General features: G+C 41.5%; 1 protein-coding gene across 1 annotated transcript in view; it reads right to left on the reverse strand.

The window, feature by feature from the left end:
* Positions 1-882: 882 nt before the first annotated feature.
* Positions 883-17,834, reverse strand: part of rhpn2 (rhophilin, Rho GTPase binding protein 2) — a 28,943-nt gene continuing 11,991 nt past the window's right edge. Inside the window, exons 3-15 of the mRNA XM_083993236.1 lie at positions 17,542-17,670; positions 12,333-12,408; positions 11,637-11,714; positions 10,934-11,058; positions 10,624-10,790; positions 8,837-9,024; positions 8,488-8,644; positions 6,380-6,499; positions 6,021-6,212; positions 5,450-5,526; positions 3,726-3,872; positions 2,308-2,463; positions 883-1,919 (exon numbers count right to left, since the gene is read on the reverse strand). Of these exons, the coding sequence (XP_083849362.1) occupies positions 1,653-1,919; positions 2,308-2,463; positions 3,726-3,872; positions 5,450-5,526; positions 6,021-6,212; positions 6,380-6,499; positions 8,488-8,644; positions 8,837-9,024; positions 10,624-10,790; positions 10,934-11,058; positions 11,637-11,714; positions 12,333-12,408; positions 17,542-17,670 (1,879 nt within the window). The 3' untranslated portion in view covers positions 883-1,652. The remainder of the gene's footprint in view (positions 1,920-2,307; positions 2,464-3,725; positions 3,873-5,449; positions 5,527-6,020; positions 6,213-6,379; positions 6,500-8,487; positions 8,645-8,836; positions 9,025-10,623; positions 10,791-10,933; positions 11,059-11,636; positions 11,715-12,332; positions 12,409-17,541; positions 17,671-17,834) is intronic.

The raw sequence follows: 17,834 nt of genomic DNA on the forward strand, positions 1-17,834 counted from the left end.
AAACAATCAGCTTCATAATTCAGATAATTAAATACCCAAATTTAAATATTAGTGATATTGCATCGGCCAATTCATTCATTTTATTAATTGTTTCTATTTAAGCTGTGTTTTTATGTTTAAAAAGTTATTTGTTTAGTTGTAAATACTGAAATTGATTCATTTATTATCCTTAAAATAGTATTGAACCAGGAAACTGTCTTTCTCTCAGTCATTGGGTCTTCAGAAATCTAGATAAAAACACTTTCAACCAGCTGGCTGGACCAGAAAATTTGGCCAAATGTAAATGCCAATTGTATAATGTAGGATAGAGATACAGACAAAATGACAACAGATATTGAAAGCTTAAGTACTGAAGAGTAATTTCGATTCTAATTTTTATTTTGTTCATGAATAGTTTTTTGGCTACATTCCAAAGAAGACATGTTGTAAGTTTAGCTTTTTCGGTGTTGACAACACAGCAAATAGGCCGATCATGCCTATTTCAAATGCCATTTACAGGGCCAAGGAGAGGAGTGGAGACAAAATGAAAATAGCTATTGAGAGCTAAGAGATTACATATTTTAATAGAATAACTTTGGATTTTTAAGATTTTTAAATATATATATGTATTTATCAACAAATCATGAAGTGGGCTTATTTGGAACACCCATGGGCTTAAAGGGTACATTAAGTACCCATTAAGCCCATGCCAGATTTTTGGTATATTTTGACAAATTAAACAATAAAAACATTAAAAATTGGTATAAATGAATGATTGACACTTCAAATTAGACATTAGACTATCATTTGAACTAAAATGTTTTCACTTAAATTGGGGTGGTATATATAAAAAATGGCTGAAAAGCAGATTTGGTGGGCTTAATAGGTACACTCACCCTACATACAGTATCTATATAGAAAATATATGTACTATTTCCAACCCCAAAACTGATCAGTGTCCACCTATTTCAACAAATATCATGGCAATGACCAAATCTTTCATGTACAGTATGGCATAAATATGTGTGGAGGATGCACGGAAAATGTAACTGCAACTCGATAGTGCGCAGCTACATCAGTACACAATGGAGCTAACGAGAGACTGCTTAAGCCACAGTAAAATCACCCCCTTGCAGTCAAGCAGAAACCAACACTGGGTGTGTTTGTACAACTTTGTTTTTGTCCTTCAACTGGTCTGGAGCGTTTCTTCAAAAAAAACATACTGAGATGACAGTTTGACTTAAAAACCTGTCTCAGTGCTGTGTGTATATATAGACTGGAATAACTGGCATGTTTTTTCCCCACAGTGCAGTTGTACTGTGCTGTACGCATACTGGCAAGGTAGAAAATTATTTTCCATTATAATGTGACAGTCCAGATCATTTCAGATACTGAACTGTGCAGGGAGGGCGCCCACGTACTAACATGGGCGCCCACATACAGTTTTTAGTTCAGCCACATTCCAAGGTAGCTGACAGTGATACCACATTGGTGACCAGCAAGCTTCAAACACTACTGCTCAGTACTTCAGTGGAAACACCAAAGGGCACTGTACCATAGTAGGTGCAGTATGGGTACAGCACAGTACTGTATACAGCCACACTAGGCTCAATATGCATACTGCACGGTGCTAGCAGACAGTAAAAAGCCTGTAGCTAGGGCCTGCAGCTGGTTCAGTGTAGGACACCATCTTTGTTGTAGGAGCTGGAGCTGGGGAAGATGGGATATGGTTTATTCCAGGGCCCGGTGCTGTTGTGGTCGGCTGTGGGAAGGCTGAGGGTGCTGGCACTTTTCAGCTTGTTCTTCAGACCCCAGCTGAGGAAGGACGACTTCTTGGTGACTTTACGGGACTTGGAATTCTTGTCGTCATCATTATAGGCCAGACAGATCATGGAGTAAGTCTTCGGCAGGTTTCCACAAAAGGTGGCGCTCTTGGTAGGCTGGACACAGAGAGATAGACAGTGACATTTAGTGGAAAGTGATGGTCGGTGTTTGTTTAAACAGAGCCGCTCTCTGCTTTGAAACGTGTGTACAGACAGATTAAAGAGTTGAGTTGGGTTGGGTTTTTTTTTGTTTTGTTTTTTTCATTGTGACAGAACAGATAAATCACACAATCACAGAGCTGCATTCTGTTACATTCACTACATGTGGGTCATATCTATTTCTCATGAGAAACTGCAGATTATTAACCCAGGCAATAAAGAAATCTTGCCTGGGTTAATAACTCCACTCAGTTATGTGATACAAAGACAGTGTCAATGTTTATCAATCAAACAAACCAGAAAGATTGCTTCACATTTTTCTACGCCAAAAGAGGCCATGGCATACCATGGGAAGGTTGCTCTCCATCATGCTGACCACCTGGATGTCGATATCCTCCTCGTTCACATCCTTTAGCAGCCTCATCACGTCGCTCACACCCAACCACTTGCAGTCGGTGTCCCCCACTGCAACAATGAAGTCACCTTCTTTGAGACCATCAGCCTGAGAAAGACAGAAGGGGAGATCAACGGTTATATAGAGAGTGGAGGGCTGGTTTCTGCAGCGGGCAGAGTAAACATTTACAGTGGAGGGTTTCAGGGTTTCAGTCAGGCTCACCTACTTTCCATCAGGTAGCAGGGATCAGCAGAGAAAACACTAAGCTTTACTCCCAAAACACTTGGTCGAGTCCGTGCGCTTTATTTCATAGCTCTAGGAAATCTGTCTTGTCTATGGGAGCTCGGCTATTGCTGGATCTGTGCTCACCAGAGGCAGATCAGTCAGGTCTAAAATAAATCCTGCTCAATGCAGTATTAAAAGTTATAAAGAGTCTGGCCTAGTTAAGCTTGTACAATACAACTAATCTGTCTCCCTGCATAGCCTACAGGGCCCAATAAGAATCTGCTCTTTGTCAGCACCTCTTAATGAGCTGTCAGGCTGAAAAGGATTGCAGGGAGTAAATACTCTCTGATTCTTAATTAAATTAGTAGCCAGAGTGGATGAGGAGGGGGAGGGGGGTTGAGCCTCAAAACATTCAGTGGGACTGAATCCTGTTTAGGTTTCTATGGATGACTATAGTGAATTAAAGATTCTCTGTACTGATGAGATCAGTTGCATCTATTTGATATTCAGTCGGGCAAGCATGTCTGAAATTTTAAGCTGTTTAATTTTCCCACTGTAGAAAACTGATAGTGAACACTGCTGCCTGCTCTGGAGTTCATATTGAGCAACCTGTGCATCTGGCTTTTGTTAAACTTTGACAGAAGAAAATACTGAACTGGGTTCCTGGAATATTTTCTGTGCAATGAAATAACATAGTTTGTTAACTTTTTCGAAGTTTACCATTCTACCTCTTAAAAAGGACAAAAAGGGCGGCGTTTAGCTCACTTGGCAGAGCTGCCGCCCCATGTTGAGGCTATAGTCCTCACTGCAGGCGGCCCCGTGTTCGAATCCCGCATTGGGCGGCCCTTTTCTGCATGTCATTCCCCCTCTCTGCCTCCCCATTTCCTGTCTCTCTCTCAACTGTGCTATCAATTAAAAGACATTAAAAAAGCCCAAAAAATATACTTTAAAAAGGACAAAAAGACAACTTTAAAATAAAAAGACCCCTTGTAACACAGGAGATGGTAAAACTGTATTTAATTCTGTTCTATTCTATCATTTAAAGTTGAAGCAAATCAATGAAACCAAAGGCTGGCTGCATACAGTAATAGAAAATAAATCTTCTGTTCAGTCATGAGCATGGAAGATACAGTCGGTTAACTCACAGCAGCTGGGCAGAGGGGGTCCAATGAAACCACCTGGACAGGAGATTCGCCTTTCAGGGTGAAACCCAGGTCTCTGTCTTCTGGGCGGAGTTGTATTGTCCGTGGTGGTGTCCACCGCTGCTTGGCTGAGAAGACTGACAGTGGTCCCTGAGTGGAGACAGTGAGGGGACACAACGGTTAATAAGGCTACAAGAGTACAAGAGGATAATATCCTGTGGAGTTCAAAGGTTTCAGTGAATGCCTGGGGAAAGACTAAAATCCATCATAATAATCCCCTCTTGTGTCCTACAGGCTCGTGAAATATAATTTGAGTCCACAGATGTGACCTCCTACTAGAGGGGTATATGAGACACCTCATAAGAAACAGACTTGATGTATTTCAGCCCTAATTTTCAGGTTGTAGCCTACATGAAAGGACCATATTCAAATGACCGCTCTCTCACACCCCTGAAACTTCTGAGGAAACAAGTTTCTGTAATTAGTCTGAGTTTGTTTTGTTTTATACACTTTTCCACTTCAAAGGCACATAAGCCTTTATGTGCTGTATCAAAAGTGACTTTTGTGAAAGGCTCAGCATACTGTATGTGTCACTACGCTGGGCTGTAGATACACACTATGCAATTATTTTTGTACAACACAACAAACAACTTATTTTTTATTTATTTAAGAATATACGCTTGGTATGTAAAATGGGATAATCTAAGTAAACAATCTATTTAACTGATAATACTGACCAATAACTTCTGCATTAGACAGAACTGATCAAAAACGTGTCATTCTTTCCCTTTTGCTATCATAAATTGATAGACTTATCTGCTGGAAAAACGTCCTGACAATCAGTCCTATGTAATGTATGATTAGATCCTGCTCCTTAAAATGATCACCATGGAGTTTTATGGAGAGATAGTGCTGGGTTGATCTTTTTTCAGCGTATCGTTGTTCTGCAGATAATCTACATTCCTCCACAGCCTTGTTGCAGAGACATTTTATTAAATTGGGATTTTACAGCAGGAACCAGAAATTCCTTTTACTGGTTGTTAGGGAACATGATATGCTCCTGAATGTCTCTTTCAGAGGATGAAAACATGATCACAGTTACTATGACAGATGATGCCAGTGCCCCCACCCAGTCACCACCACCCTGATAATGTTAGCAGTGTAATAACACATAACATGACCTCATACACTTTAGCATGAGCAATCCCAAAGGGGATCAGATTATAGCTTTTAGTTAGTTGGAAATGTGAGGAATTTGTCAGGTGCTATTGCGGGAATAACACGTGTGTCAACCTTAAGAGAGATTTCCAGATCTTCAGGTAAATTCAAATATCACACATTGACTTTAGTAGAGATTTCTTCCCACAACAGCAGTGCTAAATTGTAATAGCAAATGTTCACCACTTGCCATCTGCATGAACCAAGTGGAGTTCAAGCCAGGATCAGAGCACCTGTTTCCATTGTTAGTGTTAGTTTGGATTTGTTGCCTTGGATATAAGAGGCTTTGGACACGAGAGCAGAACTTGCTCAAAGTCTCCAAAGCTTCAAAGACACTCATCCTCGGTTGGTTGTATTCAGAAATAACAACAAAAAAACATTCTGGGGGCTAAAAACTTGTGAATGGATCTAAAACACAAGTCCAGAGTCATTTCATCACTAGCTGAATAAACCAACCAAATATGAAAAATAAAGCAATGTGAGTGGAAGGAGATTAGTAACCCACATACCAGCCTCTGGAAAAAGTCGTTGACTTTCACCTTTGTGGTCGCAGGAACCTCCATCTCTGCTTTGTGGTCTGTTTTTGCTGTGAAAAGAAAGAGGAGGGAAAACAAAGGTGTCATTTACAGTGTTTACTGTCACAACCACATTTAGGTATTGCTCAGTCCAGAGGAGGGCGGGGAGTCTGCTGTGTAAACATTACATCATCTGCACCTGGAAATGTCACTTATCAGGCCTGATTGCAGCAGGTGTGGTACACAACACAGCAGTCTTTTTATATATATATATACATATAAACACCCTCTCCCTAGAGAAACAAACCTTATAAATCAACACAGTTGGTCCCATTTGACATTGCTGGGGCACTATCATTGGTGAAGTGTTTGTTGTGGTGACTCTACGGTTGCTGTTGAGTTTCTATGTCGACCACAGAGACAATGGCTATCACCTTAGTGATGCTTAATGGAGACTCAAATAAACTCAACAGTCACTCTAATCCAATCTTAGTGTTTACTTAAGGCCAATGTAAGGATATTATCATTGATTGTGGTGCTGCTGCCCCCTTGTAAAAACACTCACAGATAATGTCAGGTGCCTCCGTGTAGTCTGTGAATTCTTCGTCTTCATTTTCACTGTGCTTCTTGAGCGAGCGCTGGTGACTGGCTCTTAAAATGTCCTCGAGGATCTCTAGCTTGTTCAGGTGGTGGCACAAACTGTAAATCCTCAGAGCCTCCTCATGACCCAGGATTGCCCGTCGAATGTGTGCTTTACCTGCAAGAGGGGTAGAAAAAATTCACCATTGAATGGATAAGAAGCATGAGAGAGGGAAGATGAGAAGCAGAAAAAAAAGAGCCAGGTCTGGTGTCGCTGGCACTCTGCTGTGTTCTCCTGTTTCCTTCTGCTTTCCCCCCGGGTTCAACCTGCGTGTCCACACTCACCAATGCGTTCTCGCTCTTCTTTCTTCTTCAGGATGTCCAGAGGAGACCGTCCCTCTGGAAGGCTATCGTAGACCTGTGATAACGTCTTCTCCTGTTTGTCCTCATCATCACTGGGAGTCACTGCACACATACACAACACAAAGAGTTAACAGAGGTGTACATCACACACTGCAAGGTATGAAAGGAGACCATCCACAAATGAGTCAGTGCACAGCCGTGGTGCACAGATTGGTCAGAATCTACATTAGCAGTAAGATATTACATGTGATAATATATTGAGATTTTGTGACATTTTACACTAATGTGGGCTGATTTAAAATCGACAAGTATTTTCTATTTAAAGTAAACGTTGTCCTCCTTCTTTTTACAAATGAGTCATAGGTATGGATGAAAATAGCAACATGTGTTTCTACAATAGCCTGAACACAGGTTGACATTAAGATTTTGAATATCACAGCTACGTCCTGAACACAAACATCTTAAAGCTCATGTAATGTTTGGCTGCTACTCAAAATAATTGAAAATTACTTACAAGGTCAACAGTCTAAACATTGACTGAGTCCAAATTCCTGCACAATATACACCCTATAAAATATAAACTACTCCAGGGCACCAGGTAGCATACACCACCACAAACTAATCTTTCTCCTCCATATACTGGCTCATCACTTTGAACAGGAAAATCCTAGGCACCCAAGTCTTCTAGTCTCTAACTAAATTTCTTCCCAGAGACAGTATAAAAACGATTATTTAACACTGTCTGTCGTGTTTACTACAGCGGTCTTCATCCTGTCCAGTTTCTGGGCTCTCTCTCTACAGTCCTGCAGTAATTGCTCTGTTCTTCTCATTCACACAGGAATCTGTTAATGAGCTGCCAAACTCAAAGCTGCTTCGCTCTGTTGTTCCCCTATTCAGTCCTGTCCCATTCATAGCACTGGCTACTAAAAGTATGATCATCCACTGTAAAGCTCCATATAATCTGAGCCCAACAACAGTGCAGAATATTGATACACAGTGGAAGGAAATCTTGATTTATGGGTGGGTGAAATGCTGGAAATAACAAATCAATCTAGTATGGTTGGTTGTGAACTCTACAACATATCTACTATAATGACAAGACATAAAGAAATATGATACAAATTAGCAGCCACAGCTACCGCCAATAATTTGAGGGTTTTTGCTCATTCACAAAACATCCTTCCCTTCTCTCTCGCCCTCTTCCATACTGGCTCTCTTGCTCTCTCTGCCATTTGATCAGGCAGACAGCATTTAGTCGCTACATAACTGTAATCCTTCAGCAGTACTTCCACTTCACTAACTCCAACTGTCTCTCTTTTTCCCTTAAACTCTCTTTCTGTCTTTCTCTGACCAGAGTTCCTGGAAACACAGCCTCTCTTTACCATGGGTAGTGTGTCTCTAAATAGCTGTTATGCAATAGCTTTGTGGCTGGCTGTGGTTCAGACTAGCCATCTGACATGACCAACCCAGTGGCCTACACAGCTCCTTAAGAGGAGGATCGGGTTTTTCCATGGCGTTCAAAATGTAACAGCTAAGGCCAGATGTGATTTTACACCTTAACAGCTGACAGCCAGGCTAATGTCACACAACAAGTACATCACAGTGGGTGTTTAGAGGGAGTGAGCCTGGAGGTTGGACACAAAATCCAAAGCTATGCTGTTGATGTTACTGTGTTGTTGTTCAAAGAGAAGAAGGACCATATTTGATATGTGTTATTCGTGTTGACCTTGTTGTAATGTACCAATTGGAATATTATTAAACTACTTTGTGTTGTAGTTTTTGCATAAACAACATTCCTGTCTCTATTTAACATATAGGACCCGGCCTACGTGGTGCGGCGCACACTATATGCAAATACTAATACCGTCCTCCTCTGACTCTAATGCAGCTTGACTCACTATCAGAAATACTGTAATCGCTGGTGACATAGTCCACTATTTAATTCACAGTTTCTATTGTCTTTAAGCTTATCTATTCAGTTTGCTGATCTTTTCATTTTCCCAGACTCTCTGATTAATCTTTTAACACTCCTGTCCTGATCCTGAACCTGTGTGAAAATTATTAACTTCTCAATAAATGGTTTTCCTTACGCTGGTGGTCGAGCAGGGCCGAGGCAACAAAGTAGTGCGCCATGGAGCGATAGTGGTTGGTTTTGACTTGTGACATGGTGGACCAGAACAATGGGACATTGTCTTTGACTGGCGTCTGGATCATGGACTGATGGACTTGGTCGTAGGTTTCTGAGACCTAGCGGGAGAAAGAAACCAAAGTTACCGAGAGGAGATTGAAAGAATTAATGTGGATAAAATCACTGATAACAGTAAAAAAAATTGTACATTATATTTTACATTCACTTAAGTCACCTAAGTCCACTCAGTAAGAAAGAGCTTGGAGCCTATAAGACATGAGGACTGTGTGTGCACCTGTGTTGCTCTTTACCTTTGCAGCCTCCTGGGCCATTTTCATCAGGGAGTAAAACTGGTTAAGAATCCCAGGCAACGCAATCTTCTCAAACAAGCACTCCTGAGCCTGAGCAAGCATCATCCGTATCAACATGCTGAGCATAGCTGGGCTCATGTCGTAGCTGGGAGTGTGGGTGAAGGTCTCCTTCAGGTGGTTCAGGACACCTGGGTGAGAATTATTCATCAGCGTGGTGCAAAAACAGGGAAACAAGACTTCTTCATTGTGTCTACATGGACTTTCTTAACTTTAGAACATTTGGTCAGGTTAGATCTGCATCCTATTTAGCTATAGAGGAAACAAAAGTGATTTGATTAATGTATATTGGATTTTAACAATTGCATCAAGTATTATGTATGTGATTCTATTTTGAGACCAGCAGTCCCAAATCTCTTTTCTCTTTTTTTTTACCTCCACTATGAAGTTAAGGTTAGCAGCAGCATAACAAGAGCCAATGCAATCCAAACAGATAACCCAAGAAAAGATCTCCCACTAACATCCACTGTGGTAAGGGTCACTTTTAACAGAACAAATGGAGTTTAGGTTTGTGTGTGTGGATGAAAGTTGAATGAGGAAAATAAAAAGGTTGTATGGAAGATAGTTTGCCTGTTTGCGAAATGACTGATTGCGCTCTAAAGCATGTTGGTACATTTACCCTGCTCATCACTGTTTCACACAGAGGTTTTAAAGAGTCCACACAGAAGTTAAGTGATTTAGTATGTCCGATCATCTCGTCGCTGCTGTTACTACAGAGCTCAGTGAAGGGGAAAAGCTCCCCGCGAGCAAACGAGATCAATGTCTGAGTGTTTCTTTAATATTTAGCCAAGACACAAAGCTTCTTAAATTAGTTTTTCCATGTTCAATGAAAGCAATAAGACCATCTGCATTCCAAATGAGAGTGCCTCCCTCTTATTTTATAGATTAAAAACCTGGCAGCGGAGACTTGTAGACAACTTAATAACAGAGCAACGGCCCACAAGTCTTCATCTAAGCCTCTGCGATAGCTGGCTGGCCCATCCAGTCCTCTAAACCTCTGTGTCCCTGGCTAAAGGGAACTGCAGCAGCCCCTCAATAGCTCCCATCCCTGCCCATCACCTCTCTGCATAGTTTACTACTGGCTCGTCATACCGGTGACAATGTTCCTCCTAACAGCATAATTGTTTGACTTAGTTCATGCCTAAATTGTAGCCATCAAAGCAATAGCTCCAAACCCCTGGCCTGTTCAGAGCTGTAATTATACTGCAATACTCCTCGCACTGCCAAGTCATAATTCTATCAAGACTTGTCTGAGCTTCCTGAAACCTCGGAGGGTTGGGGAACCAGTTCTTATGATTGGTACTCTCTGGAGCTCAGCCACATGACAGGAGGCCAGAGAGACATTAACTGCATTCGTTCTCCGTCATGGAGCAGAAGTCAGGGGGCGGAGGCTGGCATGTAATTTGAAAATAGGGCTGCCTTCACACTGGCACACTCCTACTGGAGAGCATGTATCTTTTAATGTTAAGTTTACTTCAAATACAAGTGATCGTTGGGCCACAGTGTTACAGTGTCAGTCTCTGTCAATGGAAGCAGAGCCAGATTTTAAGTCCCTCCATTATTTTTGAGTTTGTATTACAGGAACTAAATATCACATGGGATCACAGATAAATCTGATTTTAAGAAACATAGGAAATAATGTTTCAAATTTGACACCTTTTGAATGTATAAAACGACTCTATATGCCTCCAGGGGTTAGCATAGTTTTTTCCATCCCCAACTCTTCCTACCTGCAGCTTTCTGAAAGGATGAGATGGCCTCCTCCAGGCCTGCTATTGTCTGTCGGTCGCTGCGGGTACCAATCTGAGAGTACAGGGCGGCCATGTTGAAGAGGATACTGGCCTTCTCTAGTGACAGGTTCTGTTGGCAAACTGGCACACCTGTGAAGGAGTCGTACCTGAGGGAAGGGGGAATGAGGAAGGAGTTAACAAACATTTAGCGGGAAATAAGCAGGGAAATTCCTGTTTGCCACAATAGAAGAACTTTACACTTTATTATTTAATGAATTTATTGATTCTAATAATAATAACTGGTGAGTACCAGGTGAAGAAGATGCCTGTCTGGCGATTTGGGGCAAAGAATCTGCTCTCCAGCAGAGGAAGATGGCCGTAGTACTTAGCAAACATCTCTATTCCAGCCTCGCTTCGACTTGGTGTTCGGCAAGCCTAGGACATGAAAGATATGAAAGATATAATATGGTGCTCACTGGTGGACAGCAAGTATTGGACAACATGTTAAACACAAGTCAACTTCAATGATTAGTTGAACTCAAATCATAACACAAAACATTTTTCTAATCTGCCCTAGTTATCTGGATGTGTTTCCTTTCACGGACGGAAGTTTTTTATATGCAAATCAACCACAGAAACAGGTTTTATTGTTTTGTTTTTTGTTTGTTGTTGCCAACAGCTCAAAGTCAGCAAGCTCTGTGGCGAAATGTCGGCAAAATGCCTTTTTTTCTAGATGTCACTTCCAAGGTTTTGTGAATCACATGCTGTAAAAAAAAATCATCCTCATTATATTTGGGTGGTGGTGGAAATACCAGAGATCATTATCTCAGTTCTAAAGAAAATGAAACAAAAACTATCTGCACTGTTACTAATATGTTTCTGTAATTGGGCTGAAAGGGCCCTTTGTGTGGTATAAACTTTAATAAAAAACAAATGGTAGACCATCGATGCAAAGACGGCTTATCAGAAAAGATTTATGTATAGCGTCAGATCAGAGTGTGGGTGTATGTTACCTGTCGCAGATCCATCAGGTCAGCAATCTCTTCTTCAAAACTGTTTCCGTCTTCACTGTAGTGCTCCAAGATAAAGTCCTGTCAACAACAGGTACATCTTATTGTCTCTACATTATACATGACCGGCAAGTTGTTTTGGAGTACTCTCGGGTTCAAACCTGTGACCACAGAATTCCCTCTTGCACAACTCCTCCATTTTATCACATCACATCTGAACTGTATATTTAAATCCAACTGTGCAATGCCAAGTAGACAGGAGGCAGACAGAGGCAGGAGACACCTGGTCATTAAGACTGAAGTTTGATTACAGTGGATAAATAGAGCTGAATTAACCTGTGGTGACAACCTACAGCATGTGCCAATAAACCAGCACAGGATGCAACAATGGCCATAAAACTGCCATCAGGATATTTGCAGTGACTCATCACGACGTCATGACTTCACCAGTCTCAATAGCTATTGACCTAGTTTTGGTAAATCTTTTTATAGGCAGATCATGCTGCTGAATAAATGGAGAACATAGCGTGGTAGGGCAGACAATGTGACCCAAATCCTTCTTGAGAGGAAACTTTTCAAGTCCTCATAGCAAAACGCACCTTGTGTACATACTGTAAAGTCTGTTTATTACAATTAAAATGAATCTCTGTTAACGCACATTTTCCAAATAAGAAGAGCGAGTGGTGAGAGAAGCCGTACCTTGAATGGAGTAGCGAAGTTGATTTCTTTTGTCTCCTTCAGGCCCAGAGCAATGAGGGGGATGTTGGCTGTTTCTCTGCAACACAAAATAGAACAATAGAAACGTCATGACCTGACCAGTCACTTTATTGCCATTATAACATTTTGTGAATCTCTGATATCACAAACACTTAATGTGAGAAGTGCAAGCTCTTGAACGTCCACCAGTAGTCTCCAGATACGTCAAAGGGTTGGTGGTAATGAAAACATAATCTCTAAGGTGTGGAAATCAACCAACTCCCTTTGCCGACAGACCAAGCCTTGTTAGGGTTGCCATGTTGACAGCACGGTCAGATAAGTGAATATTAACGTGTAACAGCCGGGGTCACAATTAGCGCCGACGTCGTTCAATTAGGAAGTTTAGATTTCAGTTTAACCAAGAGTGTAGTTTCACAGAGAGTAAGTCTGGATTAGACAGATGGTGCTGTCAGAGCAAAGCGCAGCACACACACTGCAGGAGCTGGGATTTAAAGGTGAATGGGGCCCTGACGTTTCCCTGTTGTAAAGCTGCACGTCTCTCTGTTGATTAATCATTGTGGAGTTGAAACCTTGCTTCAGCAGAGACCCATAAAACACAGGGTTAACCTTGTAATTTGGTTTGGAGTTTCTCTGGCTGGATGACCTGCGGGTCCTTGTTGCCGACAGACAGAAAGCAGGTTTAGCTTGTTATCTGAACAGAGGAAATATAACCTGAAAGATGCCTGCTGCTGATCAAAAAGAGGCTATAAAAACAAAACCCCTGCTGACTGAAGAATAATGAGGCGTTACTGAATAAACTGCCCTTGCTTTACAAACATGCAAGGGTTGCTTCTGGATTTAAGTTATTAAAAACCTCCAATGGGTGCAACAGTAGCACAAGCGCATCTTAAATAAAAGCAACATAAACACGTATTGAATTAACATCTATTCCATCTAATCCATCCTGTTTTCATCAAAGGGATCAGAAATGAAGAACAAACGTTTTCTCTGCAGGAGACATCAAAACCAGAGGGCTCAGAAAACAACTCCTCACACTCATTCATCACTTGATGATAAGGCAGCATTCCTCTGGCATGCTGGCTCTGTGAATCACAGTAAAACTCATTCATCAGTAACAACTGACAGAGCACGATAGAGGCTGCAGTGTGATCCATTAGTACTAGTAGATGAGATCACTCTGGTCTTTTCTCTGAGGGATAGAGGGGTAGAGAGGGGCACGGGGAGTCAGGGTATCTGTTCTGCAGGGAATCTGAAATGTTAAAAGCCTCCCAGAAGCTCAGCCCCCTCCCACACACACACACACACAAGTCGAAGTGCCAGTGTGCGAGACATGGACCAGACCACCGACCCTGGCAGTCCAGTCCAAGCTCTGGTTCACTGGTGAAAACCCAGAGAAGCTTAAAGTGTTTACTCGGTACAAAAATGTGTGGAGTCACGGTGTGAACATTCATCGGCAACATGAGGCTGTTTCCTTGTCAGACGTGATGTCTAAAGTAATCTCTGCTATTCTTTCCACCTTTCTACTGTAGCAGAGTTAATGAAGCTGCCCATGGCCCTGATCTCTTTATCTCACTGTTTTCATTTGTCATCAGTGAAGCTGTGCTGATTCGGTGTCTGTTTGTAGTGCAGATCAAGAACATTACAGCAGGGAGTTGAACAAACATATCACAGAACAAGTAGCACTGTGGCACTGTGAGAGGTGCAGAGGGAATATCACACTCAGACAATGTTTTGAATAAACATTATGTTCAATGTATTCTGTGAACTTGGCAAGAAAATTGTGATTAACTTCTATTTTCATTGTGGTTAAAGAGTGTCGCTGACTTCATGAGCAGCATGTCTACCACCACGCCAGTCGCTTAGTATACGTGCTCTCTGTTATGCATTGCGTCATGCCAGAACCAGCTAGATCTGGTCTGAGTGAGAAGAAATAACCTGAGAAAGACGCTATTCAGAGGACGGTGCACTGGTGGGAAAAGCCTAGAAAAGTGAGGAGAGGTTGTTTTGTTTGTGTCCCTGCGAGTGAGGTTGTATTTCAGTGCTGAAAGGAGGAGGCTAACTCTCCATTGTGGCTGCACAGCATCATCCCACGTAGACACCTGCTCAGGAAGACGGGAGGGGGGAACTTTCTCAACATATCTGGTATTCCGGTGTACATATTACCTGTACACATGCATGCATGGCCTGAACATGAATTTTGCACGTGCTTGAATTTCTTTTTAACAGATACAATGCGAAGGAGGTAATGGTGGTTTCTCAGCCTGTCTGTTGTCTTTGCATGGAGCAGAGAGCAGGTGCTTCTCTAAGAGCTTGACCGTGGGGCTGATGGGAGGATGAGTGTTCCCACACTTGAGTCTGTTTGATGCCATGTGACAGGACACTTGCGCCTAAGTAGCTGCTGTTTACTTTTGAGGAAGTCGCTGTCATATTGTTTGTTGACTGAGTGAAACACAAAATACATCATGGGGAATATTTGCTTTGCTGGATTCCTGGAAGTTAAAATTCAGTCCGAGTCCAGTCTGTCTACAGCCCTGCAGACAGGCAACCTGATTCACTAAAAACCAGGTTAAATCCTCCAGGCGCTTGCTGTTCCAGAGACTTTACAAGCGAAACAAACTAATCTGGACTCTTTGTCGAGCCAACTAAAGGAATTTGGGGTTTTATCTGGGTCAGAATTAAAAAACAGAACTTGCTCTGTAGCTCAATACGAAACACCCACTTGTGTGTTTACAATGAAGGCGTCTAGGAGCAGCAGCTTGACAATCTGTGAACCGTGTTAAGATTTCTGTCAATGACCCTCAGGACCATTACTATGGTTACCACCACACAACACCCCCATCCCCGACAAACCTCCACTCCTTCTCTACGCTTCTCATCATTTTATTGCTCTGTTGTGACACGTTGTCATGGGTAACGTGGCATCTTTGTTTGAGTATATGTGGCAGAGGTGTTATTGCCTCAGGTTTACGGTTTAGCATATGTATGTACGTGTGGGGGTCTGGGCAGATGGTTGATAGAGGTCTCAAGTGTTCCTAATAAGAGGAGCCACCTGGAGGCCGACATGCTTCACTCTATCAGCTTGTATTGTTGTGATTTTCATTAGCATAGGAAAGCTGATCATTTGAAAACCTTAAATATGTTATATGTTTACAATGGAAAACTTAAATTGTGTTCAGTAATCAATTATTTCTAAATGACAAGTTACTTAAGTGTTACTTCACCAAATGCTATGCTTTACTAAGAATATGATTACTTTGTTATTTTGTTCATTCATTCATTATCAATCATTTTCCTGCTCCCTCCCCTACCCACCAGAGCCTGGACAACCCATCTCACCCCCTGCATCAGCCTATAGATCTCTTTCAGCAGCAGACTGCTGCATCCGCGCTGCAAGAAGGAACGCTACCGCAGGTCATTCATCCCAGCTGCCGTCAGACTGTACAACACCAGTCTGACTGTAATGTTTTTCTCATTCCAGGTGTCATTTATATATTACTACAGTTCCATTTGGTGTATAAACTGCACACCTTTATGCTTTACACCCCTACACATCTGTGCAATACTTTCTTATGCCTTACAACTACCAACACTGTATATAATTTTATTCTATTCTTGTAAATAACTGTATATATGTAACTGAAACTTTTTGGTACACAGCTATATGTTTGTCTCACAATGTTTTACATCTCTATATTTACATATTTCTTCTACTTTTTTACCTTATATGTTACAAATGCTACTGTAACAACCAAATTTCCCATGTGTGGGATTAAAAAAAACAGTCTTATGTCTTATGAGGAAATGTGTTTGAAGTTATTTACTTCACAGACAGACAACTGTCAAACAAACAAAGCATATCTGCCACCACGTAATAAACCTCTGTAATTCAATATTACAGTCAACAAGTCTCCTGCATTTTATATTTTAATATTTTAGCACGTGATCCTGTGCATTTTCTTGACATAAATACTCCACTTTCAACCGCACCCTATAAACATGAGCCTATAACTATCACACACATCCTGTCCACAGACAGGCCTGTGATGTTTATCATACAAATTCAACTCATCGTTTCCTTGTTGTTCTGTCCATTGTGTGCAAAAAAACCAGCTGCTCCAGTTTGACAACAAACCTTTGCGCCGCAGGTTCGTGCATTTGCTCTCTTTTCTGTGCACTCTCCTCTCCTCTGACAGGGTGCATGATAAGTTAATCACAGTGTCAGAGCCATCAGTCTATTCTTGGCTGCCAATTGTGTGTTTGTGTTCCTTGTTTTCTTATTTGCATACTGAGAGGACTCTGACCAGTCAGGACAGGTTTGGGAAATGTAAAAAAAAAAGGGTCAGATTCAGTTCAAGATTTAAGATTGAATTTATACAGTTTTTGGGGCAAGTTTGGGTCAGTGATGAGTCACACACTGGTGGCACAATCACGTGTGTCTACAGCAGAAAGCTCTGCACTGTAGTTCCATCTTCTAATCACAGGTGGTTAGCTTTAAAGTACACCTTTAATTAATCTGAAAATTATAGGCAATTATATTCAATTGCCTGCAGATGCATAGCTTCAGACACCAAAATTGCAGTGCAAAATGTCAGCTGTGCAGCTGAAACCAAACACACGCACGTCGCACAACACAAAAAAATGCTGTTTCACAATGTCTCATTTTAATTTCGGCTTAGATTTAAAGGTTCCCATATTACAAAAAGAGATTTTTGTATCTTCATGATTTCACAGCAGGTTTAGGTCATATCTGAATACTGTTTAAGTATAAAAACGTCAGTCCAATCCACACAACCTGTATTCAGAAAATGAACTTTAAAACAAGCTTTGCGGACTTAATTTTGTGATGTCACAACAATGCAGCCATTACTCTCGACCATGCCCTACGCCCTGCCCACCTGGACCCACAACCCTACCTTGCAGGAAAAGATAGGCTCAGAGCCTCATCTCTTCTGATTGGCTCACTGACCTGTTGTTACTAGAGCTCATGAGAGAAGCCTGAGTGGAGATGGAAAATTATTTTTTGGTCTTTGGTTCTTAAAACAACAAATATATCTTCTTATATCTCAACATTTGTGTAGAATACGGTACCTTAAACTATGATACTGCAATTAGCCAACATCTTGCATTGGCAGAAAGTAAAAGTACTAGAATGAGTAGCAGTCAAAGGAGAAACGGTGGTATTTGTACTCACTGTGTGTTCTGATAGACCTCCACTGAGCTGTTGAGTCCCTCCAGCTGTCCCATCAGGAGCTGCAGGTTGGCATTGACATAACTCAGCTCCAACATAACCATGTCCTTAACCTTGTTGTTAGATGTGGCCCTGTCCACAGGAAAGATGCAGAGAAACAACAAAAACAACAAAAAAAAAGAATAAAGAGAGGGTGGAAGAAGAGAAAAGAAATATCAGCCTTGTTATTATCCAGTCTGAAAGAGCCAAACTTTCCTGCAGCTGATTATTAAAACAAGCGTGCCTCCCCTGGTATT

This window comes from Trachurus trachurus (genome assembly GCF_905171665.1).
Source record: "Trachurus trachurus genome assembly, chromosome: 3".
Taxonomy (NCBI): domain Eukaryota; kingdom Metazoa; phylum Chordata; class Actinopteri; order Carangiformes; family Carangidae; genus Trachurus; species Trachurus trachurus.